Source organism: Mus caroli, unplaced genomic scaffold (genome assembly GCF_978045245.1).
Source record: "Mus caroli unplaced genomic scaffold, Mus_caroli_1 scaffold_8, whole genome shotgun sequence".
NCBI lineage: Eukaryota > Metazoa > Chordata > Mammalia > Rodentia > Muridae > Mus > Mus caroli.
Genome location: NW_028227263.1, coordinates 82,089,304 through 82,110,491, shown reverse-complemented (window position 1 = coordinate 82,110,491; position 21,188 = coordinate 82,089,304). Strand labels below are relative to the sequence as shown.

At 43.4% G+C, this 21,188-nt stretch overlaps 2 protein-coding genes across 3 annotated transcripts in view; both read right to left on the bottom strand.

Moving 5' to 3' along the window:
* The window catches only part of Entrep2 (endosomal transmembrane epsin interactor 2), a 411,884-nt gene that overhangs the window by 108,001 nt on the left and 282,695 nt on the right, over window positions 1-21,188 (bottom strand). The gene's annotated exons all lie outside the window — the stretch shown is intronic.
* On the bottom strand, window positions 5,371-6,729 carry Nsmce3 (NSE3 component of SMC5/6 complex). Its single transcript, XM_021167782.3, has one exon. It carries the CDS (start codon window positions 6,619-6,621, stop codon window positions 5,782-5,784), a length of 840 nt encoding a protein of 279 aa, XP_021023441.1. The 5' UTR covers window positions 6,622-6,729; the 3' UTR covers window positions 5,371-5,781.

Here is a 21,188-nt window from a genome sequence, read left to right as displayed (position 1 = left end):
GTTGAAGACCTGCCTGATCTACAAAGTGAGTTCCAGAACAGCCAGGGCTATACAGAGAAACCCTGTCTCGAAAAAAAAAAAAAAAAACAAAAAACAAAAACAAAAAAAAAAACAAAAAAAACAAAAACAAAACCAAAAAAACCCCAAACCAACCAACCAACCAACCAAACAAACAAAACAACAACAACAACAACAAAAAAAGAGGAAGCAAGAATGGGGAGATTCTTAGTCAGCAAAATGCTTCTACACAAGCATGAGGACCTGAGCCTCATCTCCAGCACCTACGTGAAAAATCCCAAGTGCATGCTCACGATCTCACTGGTAGGTGGGTGCAGACAAGAGACTCCTCAGGACTTGCTGGCCACCCACCCAGCCTGGCCTATCCAGCAAGTTCCAGGTGGGTGAAGAAAACTGCCTCAAAAAGCAGATAATGCCAGAGACATGGCATCTGAGGTTATCCTGTCTTCACAAGTACTTATACATTATATACCTTACCAACACAGAGAGAGAGGGGAGGGGAGGGGAGGGGAGAGGAGCACTGTTAGGATAAAGCCCGAGGATATAGATTTCTGTTGGGAAAGACACGTACGCAGGTGGGAAGGGAAGAACTAGAGACAGTGGGGTTGGGGTACAAATGGCACTGCAGATGTAACCTCGGTGTTGAGAACACAGTGAGCAGATGGCTCCCACAATTCTGCCACCTAGAGTGCTGGCGGAAGCCCTTCACCAGGAAGGAGCAAACCTAGCAACCCTGCTTCTCAACTGCAGTCTTCCAAAGGCATGGGAACTCCCAGGAGAAACAGCCACCTCCACCAGGGTGAGAGCAGGCAAAGTTCAAGTAAGGTGATCTTGTACTTTAAAGAAAAATAAAAGTAGTGCAAGAATAAAGGGGAAAGATTAAACACACAAAGGGCTTTCATTGGCCAAATCGGGTGGAATTTGTGATTGTGTCTACGTGATATAACCTGAGGGTGAATACAGATATAAATAGGTAAACCCACTGAAATTAGGGCACTGTGCTGAGGTTAAGAACAGCTTCCAGGAGTCAACTTTTTCTTTCTGCAGGGTGGGTCCCAGGGATCCAACTAAGGTTCTCAGGCCCTGGTGGCGAATGCCTTTACACACTGACCTGTCTCATTAGATCCACATTGAGATTTTGTTGAGACATCTAATACCTAGGGGATTTCAAAAATACCTTTATGTAAGTTAATAAAGAAGGAAATGAAAAGTTCATAGTGACTGGAGAGGACTAGAGACGTACTTGTCTTAGCTCACTAACCAGAGTTGCAAACTGAAAGTGCAAACTGAAATTTTACATCACCCAATAAGGGTCTGAAAACATAACACGGCACCATTTCTATGATATTCCTGTCAAAAATGCATAATTCAAGTTTTATCAAGAAAACACATTAGTCAACCTAGGCTAAGGACTGATCTAATACAAACTAACAACCAATGGCCTAGATTTAAGTGTCAAAATCAGAGTATCCAGAATCTACAAAGAACTCAAAAAGCTAAGAGTCAAAACAAAACAACTTCTTAAAAGTGAGCTAGCATCTAATCAAAGAATTCTCCAAAAAGACACAAAACTATCTTTAATACGAATTAAAACTACTTTTGAGATTTCATTAAAGCCGGGTCAGAATGGCTAAAATGAATAAAAAAGCTGACAGTGAATGCTGAGGAGGGTGTGGTGGGGAAGGAACGCCCTCATTCACTGCGGCTGAGTTTGCAAACTGGTGCAGCCATGATAGGAATCAGTGTGGAGAATCCTCAAAAAAACTGAAAGTAGATTTATCACATGACCTACTACACCACTCCCCATCCTATTCCATAGACACCTGTGCGGCCATGTTCACTGCTCTGTTCACAATAGCTAGAAAACGGAAGCAAACCAAATGTTCTTCAGCTGATATACTGACAGTGAAGATGTGGTGTATAAACACTACAGAATACTATACATATATAAAGGAAAAATGAAAGACAAACAAAGTGAGCTAGAGATCATTATACCGAACGAGCTAACCCAGAACCAGAAAGACAAACACTGCATATTTTCTCCTGTTTGTGAATCCTAACTCTGAATCCTTAGATGTGAGTATATAAACTGGAGTAGCTACAGATACCAGGAAAATAAAAAGGGCAGTGGGGAGGAGGGAAGAGTGAGCTCCTAGAAAGGGGAAAATGGGAGAGTGAGGGATTAACTGGGAAGGATGCTGGAGGGCAGGGCTGAGGGAGGGGAAGGGATAAAGAACACTTAGGATGTTTGAAAAGGTCATGGGGAAACATACTATGCACTTCATCTACATACATACATACATACATACATACATACATGCATACGTAATGTGTGCACACAGTGCCAGCCGTGGGAAACGGCTTTGAGTTGTTGGTCAAAGGAGTCAAAGAGACTCCCCCAAATAACAGGCTACTGTCATTGCTCTTGGTCACTTGAATTAGAAGCCTTCTCCCTGAGGACTAGCTTTCATAGTACCCAGAGATGCTGTGAAAACAGCCAAGATAGAAAAGCAGTTAATAATGGCATCCAGTGCAAAGCCTATGAGCATAAACCATAGCAAGACACACCCAGGGGTGCCAGAGTGGCAGCTGCCATCTTGGGGATAACTAACAGCTGTCTAGTTGAATGTTAAGACCCACTCCATAGGAGGGAATTCATGCTTGGTACTATAAGACTCACCTGTGGCTGGGGACGTCAAGAACCCTAGAGAAGAACCTACTCCTGCTACTTCCTTAAACCACTGTAATTCCTAACTCCACTTTCAACACTTATCCTTAAATCCACAGACAAGCACAGCCCTCCCCCCTCATCAAAGCATCTCCTTTCTGCAGCGGATGGAGACTATCACCAAAATCTTCACCTGCTCAGAACGCAGAGAAGAGCTAAACACTGGGTGCTCAACCACCACACCCAAGGCCCAGAAGTGGCATAGACGACGGGGCAGGAAGGTTATAAGAACCAGAGAACTGGGATGTCTGCAGTGAGATTGTGTCCTTTACGGATGACAGAGAAGCTGAGCCTACATAATCTTAACAATATGGCTGCCTAAACATGATCTAAAAAATGACAATAGTAGTTGATACTCCAGTGTGGGTGGGGGAAATCTCTTAAGGCCTCACCCCTAGATGAAGAACCGCAGGCTATTAAATGATGGCTGAGAGGGAGAATTAGTCCTCTTCAGGGATGAGTCCCTTACTTGATTGTCTAATCCCAACTGGTCAGTCTAATGTTCTCAGCAGTTAGGATTTTGAAAGAGGCGGGGGAGGGGGGGCATAGGAAGAGTTGAAGTGGGGAGGGTAGGATCAAGGTAAATAGAGTACTTAGTAGGAAATTCTCAAAAATAAATACCTTCATAATTAAGATTAGAATTTTAAAGAGGTATTACAAAATACAGGGCTACAATACTGATAATTAAGACACATTAAAATATGGCAAAACCAAAAACGCAGATGGTATTTGCGACTGGACTGATGCACAGAAGATACAAAGAGTTCTCACAAATCAACAAACAAAAACATCTGCTGTTTAAAATCTAATGGTCAAAATGGAGAGTAAAAGGCAGGCTGATGCTTAATGTCACCACAGGAGAGCTGATGGCACAGTGAAGCATTAGCGATGCACCCACATCCACCACAGGGCTGTAAAAGCTGAGTGTTCACATGGGTTGCAGAGCGTGGGGCGACTGGCAAAAACAGTAAGAACTGTCTAGGTGCTGATGAGGGAGCGAATGGATAGGTTCAGGAGCCATTTGGCAAGTGTCACTGATAACTGTTGGCTTCTGGCTTGAACTCCTGAGGCACACACCTCCCTGATGGGAAGACATTAGAAAGTTGTACTCTCCCTTCATGAAAGGAAGTCAAAATGAATTAATCAGATCTTGCATACATTAACTTCAATGTATACATGTAACTTCAAAGATACAGTAACGTCAAAAATAGCTGGTTAAAAAACCGCTGTGATAAAGGACACAAGGCCACTTATATAAGCCATGAACGCCCACAAAAGGAAAAAATATTCTCCCTGAACGTGCACATGCATGTAAAGTTATATAATGGCATGATATGCAGTCCTGGAATCTGTCGAGAAAGATAAGAGCTTATCTAGCCTCTACTGTAGCACAGCATCTCCAACAAAATAGCTTGACAGTAAACCGTGAAGCCCTCGGAAAACCGGGATACCATTGCTGTATCTGACAGTTCTGAGACAACGGGCACAGAGGACAACTTAAGCAGCACAGCACAATCAAAAGCTGACTCAGGTCAGGAGCCCATGGGCAGAAGGTAACTCATACACTAACCTAAAAAGTAGCCAAAAAGGGGGATTCAAGGATAAACTAGTCCTTGCCTAAAAATTTCCAGATCTCCTCGTGCTGTTTAATCAACTTGACATAAACTGGGGTCATCTGGAAAGAGAGACTCTCAATTAAGAGCATGCTTCACCAGGTGGAAAACTTTCTTGATCGCTTTTTGATGTGGGAGGACCCAGCTCACTGTAGATAATGCTATCCATGGGGCAAGTGGTCCTGAGCTGTTTAAGCAGGCTGGGCAAGCCAGTTAGCAGTGTTCCTTCATAACCTCTACTTTATTTCCATCCTCCAGGATTTCTCAGTGATGGACTACAACTGAAATAAAACCCTTACCTTCCAAGCTGCCTGTGGTCATGGTATGTCACAGCTGGAGAAAGCAACCTAGGACACTACTGCAACACAAGTCAACAATCAGTAGCCCCTCTCGTCCCTTCAGACCTTGTAGCTACCAGAGACTCCTCTAGTTGAGGGCTGATTAAAGTCACCTGTCCTCACTGCCACCCTGTTCTTCTGATGACAAACTTGCAACTCTTCTCAGAACAAGCTGCCTGTGCCCAGTGTTTGGCCAGATACGATGAAGAACTCCGAGGAATCTGTGAACTTGTTTCCTGACTCACCTATAGCAACATAAAGTGCCCCTCATCTTGTGGTAGCTTTGTTCACACTGGTCTGTCCGCACCAGACATCACCCTAACGATTTTTACAACTTGCTCTAATACACATTCACACACTTCTGCAACACCATTGACTTAGCTGGTATCATGGCAAAAAAAAAAAAAAAAAAAAAAACGTTTGGAATCATGACATTTCCTTTTTAGCCGAAATTTCTAACAGGGAAACAATAATACTAATGGTGAACTGACTCAAAAGTATAGTGTTTGTTATACTAGAAAAGAATCTTAAGTAGAGCCCATAGGATAACCGAGTGATGATTATGAATATAAAAATGCCAGAAAACACATCACATAGATTTCTTGGGACCACAAGTGCTCACACCCAACAGAATATGCATATTTAAAGCTGTGTTGACAAGAAGCTAAAACAATTTTATTTTCAATTTTAAAAAGACTTTTATTTTTCCCCAGGAACTAGTCATTAAGATAATAGCTACCCTGTTTCTTTATCGTCTAGAACATCAAAGCAATTTACCAAAGTGTTCCTTCTTGAATATGTTTGACATCATACTACAATTTCATTTAGGTTTAGAAAGTTAGAAAACTCTTTATAAACAAAAAGACAATTAAATGAAAAATTTCTTCCCTCCCTTTAGCAATGAAAATTTAAAGCTCCAAACCATAATAATAAAAAAAAAAAAAAAATCAAACAAAAAACCCTGCAACACATCCTAACGCTCCAAGGCCTTTATGCGTAGCAGAATCAAGCTTCTTCCGACCCCCTTTCCCCTGTTCTTTTATACTGGATCTCCGAAGTCCCTCAGACCATAACTCAAAAGAGTTCAAGAGGATGTGGCTGGGGCACTCGCAGTTGCAGGTCTAGCCCTACTCTCCTCATCTGCCAAAGCCTCGCAGTATTGTGTGGGCCAGTCTTTGGGGTCCTGATTATGGACTTTGGCCACAAACTTAAGAACTTTCATCTTGCTGGTTTCCAGGTTGGTTCGCGGGCCCCACTGTAATTCATAGTCCACAGGATCGGTGTGGGGTATCCTCCGGTACTCCAAGTAGCGCTGCCGCACAAAGTCTTCGGTAATGAGTTTCTTTGGGTCGCCAAAAATTAAGTGCTTCTTAGTGGGGTACACTCCGAGCCGTCGCAGGAAGTCCCAGACCTCAGTCTCGGTGATGGTGTTGCCTTTCATGAAGATAAGCCCCAGGACTATCATAAGCAGGCCCGAGATGGGGGTACCCTGATCGCCCCTCATCTCCGCATCTGCCTCCACCGGCTCCAGCATGTTGATGAGGATGTAGCTGTGGCTCTTGGGCTCAAGCTCCACCAGCTTGTACCCGAACACGTATTGCAGGCGCTCGGCAGCCAGCTTCAAAAGGTTGGGGTACACATCCCGGTAGTCGCCCACCACGTGCTTCAGGATGTCCGTCCGCTTGATCGGGATCTTCTTCTGGTCCTTGATCAGCAGGAACTGCACCAGCTCGGCCACCTTCAGCTCCAGCTGCTTCTGGGTGCGCGGCCCCACGGTCGGGGCGGACAGGGAAGCGCGGGAGCCCTGGGAGGAGCCGCCCGCGCCGCGGGACGTGCTGGGTCCTTCCTCGCCAGCGCCTCCCCAGTCCGGCTCCGGATCAGCCTGCGTGCTGGGCCGGCCGCGGCCCCTCGGCTTCTGCAACATGTCCCCGGTCGGCGGAGAGCAGGCCGCGATCGGGAGCAGCAACTGCCAGGAGACTCCGCCGAGCGAGCGCGCCCCAGAGGCTCTGGGAAGCTGCGGCGCGCGCGTGACGTCACGTCGCCGGCGCGCTGCGTCCGGGAGGCGGAGCGATACGACTAGGAGCCAGCCTGCGGGGGCGGGGACTCTCCATAGCTACTGCGCACGCGGAGGGCCTCGGCAGTGGCGGCTGCTCCTCCTGGGCTCAATCCCCAGTTTTAATGAGAATCGAATGGTGTTTATGAGCTCATATAAATAGAAAACAAGAACCAAAACTTCTCGGCAAGTGTGCGGTTGGATTCTAGGTCACACCTGTTTAGACACGTCTAATAGTTTTCGGTTAGTGTTTAAGCTACAAAGTTTGTCTATGGAACACAAAGGATAAATGTGTGCGGGTGGGAAAATAAAGGGAGAGGAGGAAAAGACCTGGAAAGTCAAGGAAAAAAAAAAAAGAAGTGTTGCGGGGCAGTGGTGGCGCACGCCTTTACTCCCAGCACTTGGGAGGCAGAGGCAGGCAGGTCTCTTGAGTTCGAGGCCAGCCTGGTCTACAGAGTGTGTTCCGGCACAGCTAGGGCTACACAGAAAAAAAACTGTTTCGAAAACACCCCCTCCACCCCCAAATAAAAAGAAAAAGTGTTGACTTGTGCACCAAATGCGGACATGAAAGACTAGGGGGACCCTGTCCCGGTATCTATCCTTGGCAGAGTTCATTCCCACCTGGCCAGTTAATTTCTATACAATCCCTTGAGTCTGTAAGAGAAGTTATTCTTAAAAGCAAGACTTCTGCTATTTTCAGGTTCACATTCTCTTTATTGAATTTCAGTTAGATGACCATGAGAAACCACGTAAGCATTGCCAATAACGTGACTTAGTTTGGTAATGTGGGCTGACCTTTTGAAAGACATGTTTGGGAAAACTGCCGCGGACCCACATCCACAATTTTAGCAGAAACATGTTAGAGGAATGTTAACCCCAGAGGCACTTGCTCTCTCCAGAGATTACCGTTTAATTTAAGTTACCAATGATTGGGAGTAGCAATAATGTGAATTTCTTAATTCTCTCTCTTAATATATAAGCTTTAAAATCTCAATAAGAAAGAGAAGAGCTATCATCCTTTATAATTTGTGGTGTGTGTGGTTTGTAGATGGTTTAAATTGTGCAACTCTAATAGACAAAATGAGTCATTTCATTAACTCAAACCATCAGCAGTCTGTTGCTATTACTGCTGTGGATCTCAGCAAATGGGTTTCTTCTCCATTTACTGACAACGGAACTGAGTTTTCCTCTCTCTTTTTTAAAGCTACCAAGAAAATAGGTAAACTATTCAGAGAACGAACTCAAATTGATTTCCTCCTTAATGCAAATATATTCAGAGGAAAGCAATTCAGATCACATTATTTGAATAATAACACCAAAACATGGCCTTATTAAAATTTCATTAAATGTAAGCAGCATAAAATTTTTGTTTATAATTCAATATGAAAATGCACTCTGATAATGGGACCTGCAATGCTAATATAAAATCCCACCCCATGTTGTGATTCAAGTGTTCTGAAATCTAGTGAGCTTTGAGCAGTAACTTTCTATTCCATACAGGGTCTACGAAGACATCATCAAAGGTTGATCGCAATGGCAGAGGCTGCAACAGTTTGAATGTGTCCTTTAAAGCTTGCATGTTGGAAATGTAATCCCCCCCACTGAAGAGGGCTTTGTCCTCATGAGTGAATGAATGCCATGTTCTCTGTAATGAGTTAAGATTAAATCAGTTTTGCCATTGTACTCTCTAAACCTCTCACGACACAGTGATGCCCCACAGATGTGATACCTGGCCCCTAGTCCTCCCACCCTTCAGAGTCACGAGTGGAAGACAATTCTCCTATTTCCAGTTTACTCACTCTGTGCATTATTTTACAGCAACACAAAATGGACCAAGACCAACTAAATAAAACACGGCATCATGACACTCTTCCATTCATCTGCTTCAGTTTCCCTGCACACTGAAATCTGTATTTAAGTTCATCAAAGCCTCCTGCGATCTAAAAAACCTGCAAAAAGGTCCCTCCAGAAGGATCAGTTGTGCCTTGAGCCAAACAATTTCAGCAGCCAAGAGATAAGAGAGAAATGGAAAATAAGATGAGAGCTGCTGTCAGCCATCAGGCTGCGTTTCAGTATTTTCTGTGTTAATTTCTTCACAGAGAACCATGCGACTCCAGAAGCTAGGCTAGCACCCAAGACTAGAAACTACAGCATCTTTTAGCAGCACCCCCACATAGACAGCAGATGATCATGACTCAAAACACAGGAAAAAGGATACAGTTTTAAATCTCAAAACACCTTTCTCCACGCCATCCAGGATGCAGACGAGAAAACACAGGCACAGAATGATGTTATTAAAATGGAGGTTAGAAGTTGCAATGAGAAGGTCACCCAGACCCTGCATCCCACTTCCAACAGACAATGGAAACGATGAAGTCCTAACACTGAAGGTGGCAAAGGCAAGAGTCAATGCCTTTGCAAACACTGCCTCTTCAGTCTCACAACAACCCTGTGGGGCCCGTTCGTTTATTACTTTCATTCATGGAGAAACAGATAGGTAGAACATAGACAAGGTGACCTTGAAGAATATAACTTTGGCCTCAGGGAATCTAGACTACAATTCTGGAAAAGCTACCCACACTCCAAATTTCAGCTTCCAGACCAACAATCTGAAACCAAGGAATTCCAAATTCAAAGAATTAGCTGGGATTTGTTTGCTAAGGACCTAGCACAGGGTCTGGCAGGGTGCGTGGGTCCTGTTAGTTTCTGTTTAGGGGTTGACTTTCTTAGGGTCCTGGTCGGGCTGCAGAATTAAAGTCATGAGGCAGTTTTAAAATTTAGTTTGGTTTTTGCAGGCCTGGGGGTCAAATCTGGGGCCTCTCATACATTAGGCAAATGTGCTGCTACTGTGCTATGCCTGCAGCCCATGAGACAGGTTAATTAAATAAACGTATACACCTTTAGTCCAAGTGGAAGGAGACACAGTCCCTTTTTTAAAATAACAAAACCAAGTTTCAAAGAAGCCATAACAAAACCAAGTTTCAAAGAAGCCGCAAGACTGCCAGGAAGTGGTGGTGCACACCTTTAATCCCAGCACTTGGGAGTCAGAGGTAGGTGGATTTCTGAGTTCGAGGCCAGCCTGGTCTACAGAGTGAGTTCCAGGACAGCCAGGGCTACAGAGAGAAACCTTGTCTCAAAAAACCAAAAAAAAAAAGAAAAGAAAAAGGAAGAAGGAGAAGAAGAAGAAGTCCCAAGACCTAGGTGCTTTTGTATTTGAACAAAGAGGTAATTGTGGAAATGTAACTAAATTATATGGGAAGGCTAAAGGAGAGTAATTATAAGAAGAGGCTGACTGCGACCTCTTGGCCAGGACCCAGTAATGTTTCCTTTCTCTGGCTGTGGGCAGGCACCTTGCACTTGAAAGTTTTTATCTCCTGTTTTCAAAGGAAGAGAGGAGCTAAGGCTGCCCTTCTCACAGCTGCTGTTTTTCAAGTGCTTTAGCTCGAAGTAATCCTTATGCCAAAGTGGCATATTCTGCTACCTAGCACTAGAAAGATGTTCATCTCAGTGGAGCACATGCACATATAAAAATCAGAGAAAGGTCAGGAAGGAATATATAGACATGGCTGTGCCATTAAGGCTGTGTGCTCTGAAAAATAAGAAGGTTGATTTTTATTGTTGGTTAGAAGATAGATGAAAATCATCTCCTTGGTGAAGCCTCGCTCCGCAGTGACATAATGCTCTGCCCGTTAGGAGGTTCAGATTTTCAGTAAATCCGATGCCATTGGAATATGGCAAGTGCAACTTTCTGTGGAAGCCTTGGAGTCATGGAGATAAATGACTAAAGCAGAAAAGAAATGTTCAAATGCTTGTGTAGATGACCTCTCTGCGTTTATCGCCAGACCCCAAAAGGAGGGAAAATAAAAATTCTTTGAGGCAAACCCCACACTATCTGTGATTTCACAGGCACCTAGCAAGGCTACTCAGAACTCTTTACATTTCTCTAAGTAATTAAATGCATTTTCCCATCTCCTTGGCAGCAGGTGCCCGCCAACAAGCTCTAATCATCTATATTATCTACTAGAGGCTGCTACTCATTCACTGATATTTCTTGTTGAAGCAGAACACGATTTTAAGTCCTCTAACAGCAACACAGTGCTAAAAGCAGGTGAGGGCCTTTTGGGAAGAAAAGGGGATAATCAAAGCATGCGGCTAGCATGCTCAAACAGCTTTCCCGCCTTTTCTGTGTGGCAGGCATGCAATGGAGGTGAGGCACAAATACTGGTTTTGGTGCTAGGTAACAATGGCCACCATGAAGATTCAGTGAAGTGCTTCGTGTCCACTCATTGTTTACTCGTAAAAACCATGTCTACCCATCCCTAACAAAGGCCCTCCAGATTGGACCGCATGGTGGACTGCATAGAACATTTTGTTCCTCGTAAAGGTTGATCAAGCCTAGCAGAGCTTCCCTTGACTAGGAAAGGGGTGGGCTGATGAGACAGTGCCTTGCTAGTACAGCAGCCACTTGGCACAGAGCCTCTTATTAAACTCTCTTCTCAAGAAACAGAAAGTACACAGTGTCTAAGGGCCCCCGATGAAAACCATTAAGGTGCATTGAATTATGATCATACAAGGTCTCAAGCAGGAACAGGACTTGATTTGCTTGCTTGGTTTCTTCCTCCCACTGCATTTTTTTCCCTTTAGAAATTGCTTTTTCCACCTCTAGGAGACCTTGATCCTACTCCTTCCATTGCTGGTGCACATGATTTGCGCCAGGCACAGTAATTATGCCATTCAGCCAGCATCTGACAAGAGGGGCCCACACAGGTCCTCTTTCCTGCATTAACAAGATGAAGGGTAACAGACAGCTAGCTATTATTGCTGTGGTTTGCACAAAATACCCTAACCAACCAACCAAAACCCAACCAACCAACCAACAAACAAAAAAACCCTCCATAATGGTGATGCCAACTCTAAAGATACCTTGAGAGATGGAGAAATAGTTCAATTCCTGCCACCTGAATCCCTGTGTCCTGGGTTCAAGGTTAGACTCCTGCAGATAACGGAACACTGGGGCATCTTTCGCTAATCTCTTCTGTGCTGCTATCTGGCATTTAAAATTGGATGAGCTTTAAAGTCTGCAGCTAAACCAAATACTCAGGGGAAAGAGGATGTAAGGGGGAAGGCTCTGGTGCACAGGAATGGGGGTAGGGAAAGTTAGCATCTCCTCTGAAGACATTGTAATGCCATGGGAAGATAACTAAAAACAATCTGACATAGTATTCTGTGGCAGGGGAATTTGCTTATTAGTTTACTTGTTGGGACTACAGACAGGGAGAGCCAAGCAATGAGGGACCACACTTTTGCATATAAATACATGTATGTGCTTTCTGGCCATTTACCTCTGGAGTTTCAGACAGCTTGGAGCACACAGTCATATGTCATTTAATGATGGAATATTGTTAGGTGATTCTGTCATTGGGTAAACACGGAGTATATTTACACAAACTAAGATGATCACAAAGGGACCAGGCAACTTAATCTTAGAGGATGGCCATCTCATGTAAGGTCCATGGCTGACTGAAATGTTGTATTGTGTGACGTGTGGCCCTGCTTTAACACACCTGATACTCTAGACTGTCCATGTTATTTAACCCAAAGCATTTTTCCACAGTTCCCTCCATGCAAGAAACAGGCCCTCATTCTTTGAAACTACATCTAGGAAGGCAGTTGAACTACACTCACAAAGCAAGGGCACCAAAGAGAGCTGAGAAGGCCAACAATGCAGATCATTTTTTGCAAAAGCCATCCACATTGGGATGGGAAATAAAAGCTGGCAGGAAGAAATGATTAAAATGTTAGAAAAATTAAAGAATCCAAACATCACACTGTTCTTCATAAATATCATAACATCTGTGAAAATATCAAAGCAATGAGAATATTCAAGGCAGTCAGGAAGATCCGAGTACGCGAGGTTGAGGGAGATCACCACAGACAGTAGCAGATGGGCTGTGGGATCCTGAACCATGGTGAGTTTACACAGCCCATGTCTCTGCTCCCTTCTCCTTTCTGGCTTCCTCCCTTGACCATGTAAGCTACATGGCAGGCTTTCTGGGCTAGCATGAGATAATCAGAGGCCATGGGCTCTCCAAGGTCTGCAGAGGCAGGGACAAGTGGAGACTTCTTCCTTCCCAAGAACTTGAGTGCTGATTGTTGAACTAGCAGGCTACTTTCCAAGGTCAGGGGAGACCCAGGAGTATGTTGTAAGGCCTGAACTCGCAGAAGCTTAGGTCTCTATTCTGAGAACTACTATAACCATCTCTTGTTTGTGGATGTCCTCCATGCCTCGCGCTAGATTGTTGGTTAACAGCCTCCAGGGGAAACTTTATGGGCAAATGAAAATGAACCAGGCCTTGAGGTTGGGAAAGTCTTGGGCTCCAAGAAGCTTCTCTGTGAGGTTACCGACCACACTGCCAGAACCCCCTAGGTTTTCATTACCTGGCAGCCTAACAGTCTTCTAGTGATTCCCAGCCACGTGCTCAAAACAACAACAGCAACAACAACAACAACCCAAACAACCAAACAACCAAACAAAAAGACGAACGGAAGAATCACAGCACCCTTGCGTTTGTGGCTGAAGTGAACGTCACCATTACAGGTGGTCCGAGAACTTGAGTGAGGAACCAGGAATCGTCAGATACCCTGACCAACCTCTGATCCCATCAGAGAGAGAACACCCAAATAATAAATCCATGAGAGAAAGTCAGACATCACTACTGATCCAAGAGAAACGATTTATAAGGAAATGTTAAGACCCATGCAATGCACCAATAACACTGTGTACACCAAGGCTCCTGATGTAGCATTACACGGCACAGCTCTGTCATGGGCTTGTCTGTGTTCTTGCCAAAGTCTATATGTTTAAGTTCCATTCATACTGCCCTAGACTGTAACTGTATTTGGAGGTATTTTCTAAACATAAATACACTAAGTTAAAGTGGGACATTTAGGATGAGGGCCTAAACCAGCAGGACAGGTGCCTTTATCAAAGAAGAGAGATCAGTAATCCACATGCATAAAAGAGAAAGTTCTAGGATGATATCATAGTGGAGAGTGGCCATTTTACATGCTAAGAATTGAAGAGATAAGGAGACACCAGACTTTCTTCTTGGCTTTGTGGCCTCCAGATCTATGAGATCTGTGTAAGCCACCAGTCTGCAGTATTCTGTTACAGTAGCTATAACCAACTAATGCATATACATATTAGAGACAGAGATCAGAATTGAGGGTTCAGAAATATTTCCACACATCTGTGATCAATTTTCAGGAGAGGCTACAATAATCCAATAGATTAACAGCAAGTGATACAAGCCATCTGGGACAGTACAAAGCAACGAGTGGATTTTGACCTTGACCTTACACTGTGCACAAAGCAATGCAAAATGAGACACATGCCAATAATGAGAGCCAGCACTATAGAACTACAGAACACAGCGCCATAGAACACAGAAGTAAATCTGTGTGAACTTTGGCATAGTGACCTTTTAGATTCAAGACCAAAAGCAGACTTGATAAATGAGAACACTGAGAAGGCTGGGCCTGGTGGCTCAGGGCTGAAACCCCAGCTACCTAGAGTGTGATTCATCAAGGGTATGCGATGTGGACAGATGAATATATCAGGAAATTAGACGATGCTGCAATAGCTGTAAATATCCTGAAAGAATTCTAAAACTGAAATAGAAACAGAAGGTACTCTACCCAACTCATTCTATGAAGCCACAATTACTCTGATACCTAAACCACAAAAAGACCCAACAAAGATAGAAAACTTCAGACCAATATCCCTTATGAATATTGATGCAAAAATCCTCAATAAAGTTCTTGCTAACCGAATCCAAGAACACATCAAAACAATCATCCATCCTGACCAAGTAGGTTTCATCCCAGGGATGCAGGGATGGTTCAATATACGGAAATCCATCAACGTAATCCAGTATATAAACAAACTCAAAGACAAAAACCACATGGTCATCTCCTTAGATGCGGAAAAAGCATTTGACAAGATCCAACACCCATTCATGATAAAAGTCTTGGAAAGATCAGGAATTCAAGGCCCATACCTAAACATGATAAAAGCAATCTACAGCAAACCAGTAGCCAACATCAAAGTAAATGGTCAGAAGCTTGAAGCAATCCCTCTAAAATCAGGGACTAGACAAGGCTATCCACTTTCTCCATACCTATTCAACATTGTACTTGAAGTCCTAGCCAGAGCAATTCGACAACAAAAGGAGATCAAAGGGATACAAATTGGAAAAGATGAAGTCAAAATATCACTTTTTGCAGATGATATGATAGTATATATAAGTGACCCTAAAAATTCCACCAGAGAACTCCTAAGCCTGATAAACAGCTTCGGTGAAGTAGCTGGATATAAAATTAACTCAAACAAATCAATGGCCTTTCTCTACACAAAGAATAAACAGGCTGAGAAAGAAATTAGGGAAACAACACCCTTCTCAATAGTCACAAATAATATTAAATATCTTGGCGTGACTCTAACTAAGGAAGTGAAAGATCTGTATAATAAAAACTTCAAGTCTCTGAAGAAAGAAATTCTAGAAGATCTCAGAAGATGGAAAGATCTCCCATGCTCATGGATTGGCAGGATCAACATTGTAAAAATGGCTATCTTGCCAAAAGCAATCTACAGATTCAATGCAATCCCCATCAAAATTCCAAATCAATTCTTCAACGAATTAGAAAGTGCAATCTGCAAATTCATCTGGAATAACAAAAAACCTAGGATAGCAAAAACTCTTCTCAAGGATAAAAGAACCTCTGGTGGAATCACCATGCCAGACCTAAAGCTCTACTACAGAGCAATTGTGATAAAAACTGCATGGTACTGGTATAGTGACAGACAAATAGACCAATGGAATAGAATTGAAGACCCAGAAATGAACCCACACACCTATGGTCACTTGATCTTCGACAAGGGAGCTAAAAACATCCAGTGGAAGAAAGACAGCATTTTCAACAAATGGTGCTGGCACAACTGGTTGTTAACATGTAGAAGAATGCGAATCGATCCATTCCTATCTCCTTGTACTAAGGTCAAGTCTAAGTGGATCAAGGAACTTCACATAAAACCAGAGACACTGAAACTTATAGAGGAGAAAGTGGGGAAAAGCCTTGAAGATATGGGCACAGGGGAAAAATTCCTGAATAGAACAGTAATGGCTTGTGCTGTAAGATCGAGAATTGACAAGTGGGACCTCATGAAACTACAAAGCTTCTGCAAGGCTAAAGACACCATCAATAAGACAAAAAAAACACCAACAGATTGGGAAAGGATCTTCACCTATCCTAAATCAGATAAGGGACTAATATCCAATATATATAAAGAACTCAAGAAGGTGGACTCCAGAAAGTCAAATAACCCCATTAAAAAATGGGGCTCAGAACTGAACAAAGAATTCTCACCTGAGGAATACCGAATGGCAGAGAAACACCTGAAAAAATGTTGAACATCCTTAATCATCAGGGAAATGCAAATCAAAACAACCCTGAGATTCCACCTCACACCAGTCAGAATGGCTAAGATCAAAAATTCAGGTGACAGCAGATGCTGGCGAGGATGTGGAGAAAGAGGAACACTCCTCCATTGTTGGTGGGATTGCAAGCTTGTACAACCACTCTGGAAATCAGTCTGGCGGTTCCTCAGAAAATTGGACATAGTACTACCGGAGGATCCAGCAATACCTCTCCTGGGCATATATCCAGAAGATGTCCCAACCGGTAAAAAGGACACATGCTCCACTATGTTCATAGCAGCCCTATTTATAATAGCCAGAAGCTGGAAAGAACCCAGATGTCCCTCAACAGAGGAATGGATACAGAAATTATGGTACATTTACACAATGGAGTACTACTCAGCTATTAAAAAGAATGAATTTATGAAATTCCTAGCCAAATGGATGGACCTGGAGGGCATCATCTTGAGTGAAGTAACACAATCACAAAAGAACTCACACAATATGTATTCATTGATAAGTGGATATTAGCCCAAAACTTAGGATACCCAAGATATAAGATACAATTTGCTAAAGGCATGAAACTCAAGAAGAATGAAGACCAAAGTGTGGACACTGTGCACCTTCTTAGAATTGGGAACAAAACACCCAGGGAAGGAGTTACAGAGACAAAGTTCGTAGCTGTGATGAAAGGATGGACCATTTAGAGACTGCTGTATCCAGGGATCCGTCCCATAATCAGCTTCTAAACGCTGACACCATTGCATACACTAGCAAGATTTTGCTGAAAGGACCCAAATATAGCTGTCTCTTGTGAGACGATGCCGGGGCCTAGCAAACACAGGAGTGGATGTTCACAGTCAGCTATTGGATGTATCACAGGGCTCCCAATGGAGAAGCTAGAGAAAGTACCCAAGGAGCTAAAGGGATCTGCAACCCTATTGTTGGAACAACATGATGTACTAACCAGAACCCCGGAGCTCTTGTCTCTAGCTGCATATGTATCGAAAGATGGCCTAGTCGGCCATCAATGGAAAGAGAGGCCCATTGGACTTGCAAACTTTATATGCCCCAATATAGGGGAATGCCAGGGCCAAAAGAATGGGAATGGGTGGGTAGGGAAGTGGGGGGCGCTATGGGGGACTTTTGGGATAGCATTGGAAATGTAATTGAGGAAAATATGTAATAAAAATATTAAAAATCAAAAAAAAGATCAAAAAAAAAAGAACTCTAAAACTGTTCTATCATTGAGTATATTTTATGGTGTATTCATTGTGACCCACTAAACCCAACCTTAAAACATAACAACTTGAAGAGTAAGCCAGAATCCTCTACTAAATGTAGTGAGATGAAATGGGATAACAAACCAGCATTAAGACCATCAAGTGGATCAAGTCACGTGCCAAGACTTTCTGCATTAACAACAATGTAAAAACATTTCGAATTATAAAATCAATCAAAATCTAACAAAGGAGAGTCTCTTGTGGAAATAATGATTTCAGTCACAATCAGGAAGCGTGCTTATTTGCATCTTAGATTACATCTAAAATGGGCATTTTTAAAATATGCTGCACTGTTCAGGAAAGGTGAGCTCTGATTAGAGCTCTTGCCACCAACTTCCCATGGGTCCAGGAGGAAAATATCAAACTGGTTAGGGCTCAGGCTTTCCCTACAGAAAGAAGGGCCTGGGCAGGTAATAAATATATTTCAGTTCTAAAATACAGTATTCTAGGAAAGAATTCAAAACAAAACTAAACAAAAAACATAAACAAGAATTGGAAAGAAAATTAAAAGCCATTCTAAAAGTTAACACTTAAAAGTATCTATGGGTGTGTGTGTGTGACACACACACACACATACACACACAGAGAGAGAGAGAGAGAGAGAGAGAGAGAGAGAGAGAGAGAGAGTTTGTGTTTATCATGTGTATGTAGGTGTCTGTGAAGGGTTAGGCACCCTTTTGTTTGGGAACTGAATCTGGATCCTCTGCAGGGGCATCGGGTGCTCTTAAGCCATGGGGGCATCTCGCCAGCCCCAATAGCTAACAGTTCTTAAGTGAGTTCCTACTTCCTTATTTCTTGTGTGAGTCACTGGCAGCAGCTGGTGAGACACAGGAAGTTTCCTATCTTGACTCTGTCTTCATTTATGCCACATAACAAGATGACTTCTGGAACACAGAGGTGCTTTCACGTAGAACTACTCAGGAGCCAGACTTCAAGAAGGATAGTGACAGTCCTTATGGCAATGGAAATGGGAGCTCTGGCTGCCACCTGCCCCCCACCCCTCCCTGTATTTAACTCATCATCTATGGAAGAGTCTGGATCTCTTTCCTGACACAGGTGGAGGCAGAAGTTGTCCTTCCTTACAATTTAGACTGTTGAAATTAGCTGTGTGAGAAGCAAGAATCTTGTGCATAGTTTCCTTTAGGGTGGGGGGAGGCTTTGGGGGGAAGCTAGTGAGAGCCTGCTATTATTGAATCCCATTCTTCCTCTGACCCAGGCAGTTTGGTTATCTCATACCTAGCCATAAGCCTTCATATCCATCTTCCTCTGTGCTTCAGGCTTTGCCCCTTTAACCCTTAATTTTCCTTTTAACCCCAGCCTCTGTCTTCCCTGAAATCTATGGGAGCAACTTGTAGCTTTTCCCATGAGTCAATTTTGCTTACTATCTACAGAGAGCAAGCTCCTGCCAGTAAATATAACCCAATCCAGAATAATCTGAAATTTTTTTTTTTTTTTTTTGGTTTTTCGAGACAGGGTTTCTCTGTGTAGCCCTGGCTGTCCTGGCACTCACTTTGTAGACCAGGTTGGCCTCGAACTCAGAAATCCGCCTGCCTCTGCCTCCCGAGTGCTGGGATTAAAGGCATGCGCCACCACGCCTGGCTCTGAAATTTTTAAAATAAATTAACATCTGTGAACATTTGTGGTAGATATGATTTAAAACTAAATTTTTCCCCTGTGTTTTATAGGCATATTTTTAAATTCCACACACAGCACCGAAGAAACCTCTACTGTAGTTAAAAACAAAACAAAACAAAAAACCAGCTGTTCAAGTAGAATGGATTAAGCAAGTCACACTCAGAATTACATACACATCTGCTGCTCATCTGGCCCGAACCTTCATAGGTTTCACATATCCCAATACCATCTGTCATAGCTTGACTCTTGAATCCCCCCAAAGACCTGTGTGTTAAAGACTCGTTTCCCAGATCATTCTGTGATTGAAAGGTGGTGAAGTCTTTCACTCCTAACAAAAGGGTATAGTTGAAAGAAGTTGGGTTTACATGGGGAGAGTGGGGTGGGGCAGAAGTGTTGCCACTAGCGACGATACTCCGACCTTGGCCCCTCCTCTTCCTCTGTTTCCTGATTACCAGAACAATAATCTAATAAGAAATGTCCTCGCCCGGCGGTGGTGGTGCACGCCTTTAATCCCAGCACTTGGGAGGCAGAGGCAGGCAGATTTCTGAGTTCGAGGACAGCCTGGTCTAAAAGAAAAAGAAATGTCCTCAGCTGTGTACTCCCCCAAGGTATACTGTCCTGCCAGGGGCGCAAATGCAACAGAGCCAAGCAACCTCAGACTAAAACCCTGAAACCAGGGACCAAAATAAAGCACCCTCCCTCTGCATCTTTTTAAAATCAGAGGTACCGTAACAGAAAGTGGACTGACACTCCCACTCTTCACTGAACCGTGCTCCTCCGCTTTAATCGATCTTAGTGCCAATCGTTTCCTAACTGTGCCTACTGAGAACAGTGAGGTAAGGAAAGCACAGAGTCCACTTAGCTGACTGGCCAGGCTTCTGTCTGGAAGCTGCCTATTTGGCAGCTCACGACGCACTTTCTATAAATTAATAACAGTAGCAACAATGATTACTCCTTTGCTTAATGTAGACAAACAAATATAACGCTGTCTCCCTGGAACAATCTGCAAACTGTACATTCACCTAGATGCATCTTCACTGGAGGCAACTAGCTTCAAGAGTATTGTGCTTGGAGCCAGAGCAGCCCAAACCTTTCCCCAGAATATCTGGTTTCTAAGGGACAGTACATAAAGGTCACATAGAACTGTGTAAAGTCTCTGCTTTTCTTAGAACGAAAACTGTTCAATCCAGAAACGTTGGTGCCCAAACTCCTCATCTTTATCTTGATGCAGTTATACTTCACGGTGCAAATCCTGGGACAGGTGTGTAGATGAAAGTGAGATACCCCTGGGCAAGCGGGTCGTCACTTCTACCACAGAATTAAAAGGCTTGTCCCTAATCCCCTGTCAATGTGTAGATCATATATATGCTGGCTCGCAATTTCACTCAGTAGCAAAGCTGACTGACTTCATCAGTTATAACATTAGGTGGACAACGGCTAGAAACCCAGCATAAAAGGAAACTTCACTTTGTCCCCTGCAGCTACGTGCGTGACAGGATTTCTATTTTTAGTTAATGTATATTAACTACTCAAGACAATGAGTTTTGTTTCTAACATTTTCCTACATCTATCAATTCTTCTCTGATCATGTTTGCTCCTCTCGAGTCCTCTCTGGAATCTCTTTCTCCAGCATGTCTCCCTCCTGCTAGCATCCAGCCAGATTAGGGGATTGTGTTGCCAGCTTCAGGGAAGCTACAGCTTTTGATCTATATGAAGCTGTCAAAAGCCTTGAGGAGAAAAGAAGGAAAGAAAGACCGAGAGAGGGAGGGAGGCTTGAGGAAAGAGACAGATAGACAGTTAGACATTCATTTCAGGGAATAAACAAATGTACGCTCAGTAAGACAAAAGAAGGTACAAAGTTCAGATAAGAAGCAGGAAATGGAAAAGACAAGAGAGCCACTGTAACACCACGAAAAATACAAAGATGGCAAAAGGTAAACAGGAGTGAGCACTTCTGTTGAGAAAGTAAGGCGAGGGCCAGCTCTTCAGATGAGACTTGCATGAGCCTGCCTCGTGGCTCCGCCTCAGCTGGTCTGGCTGAAGC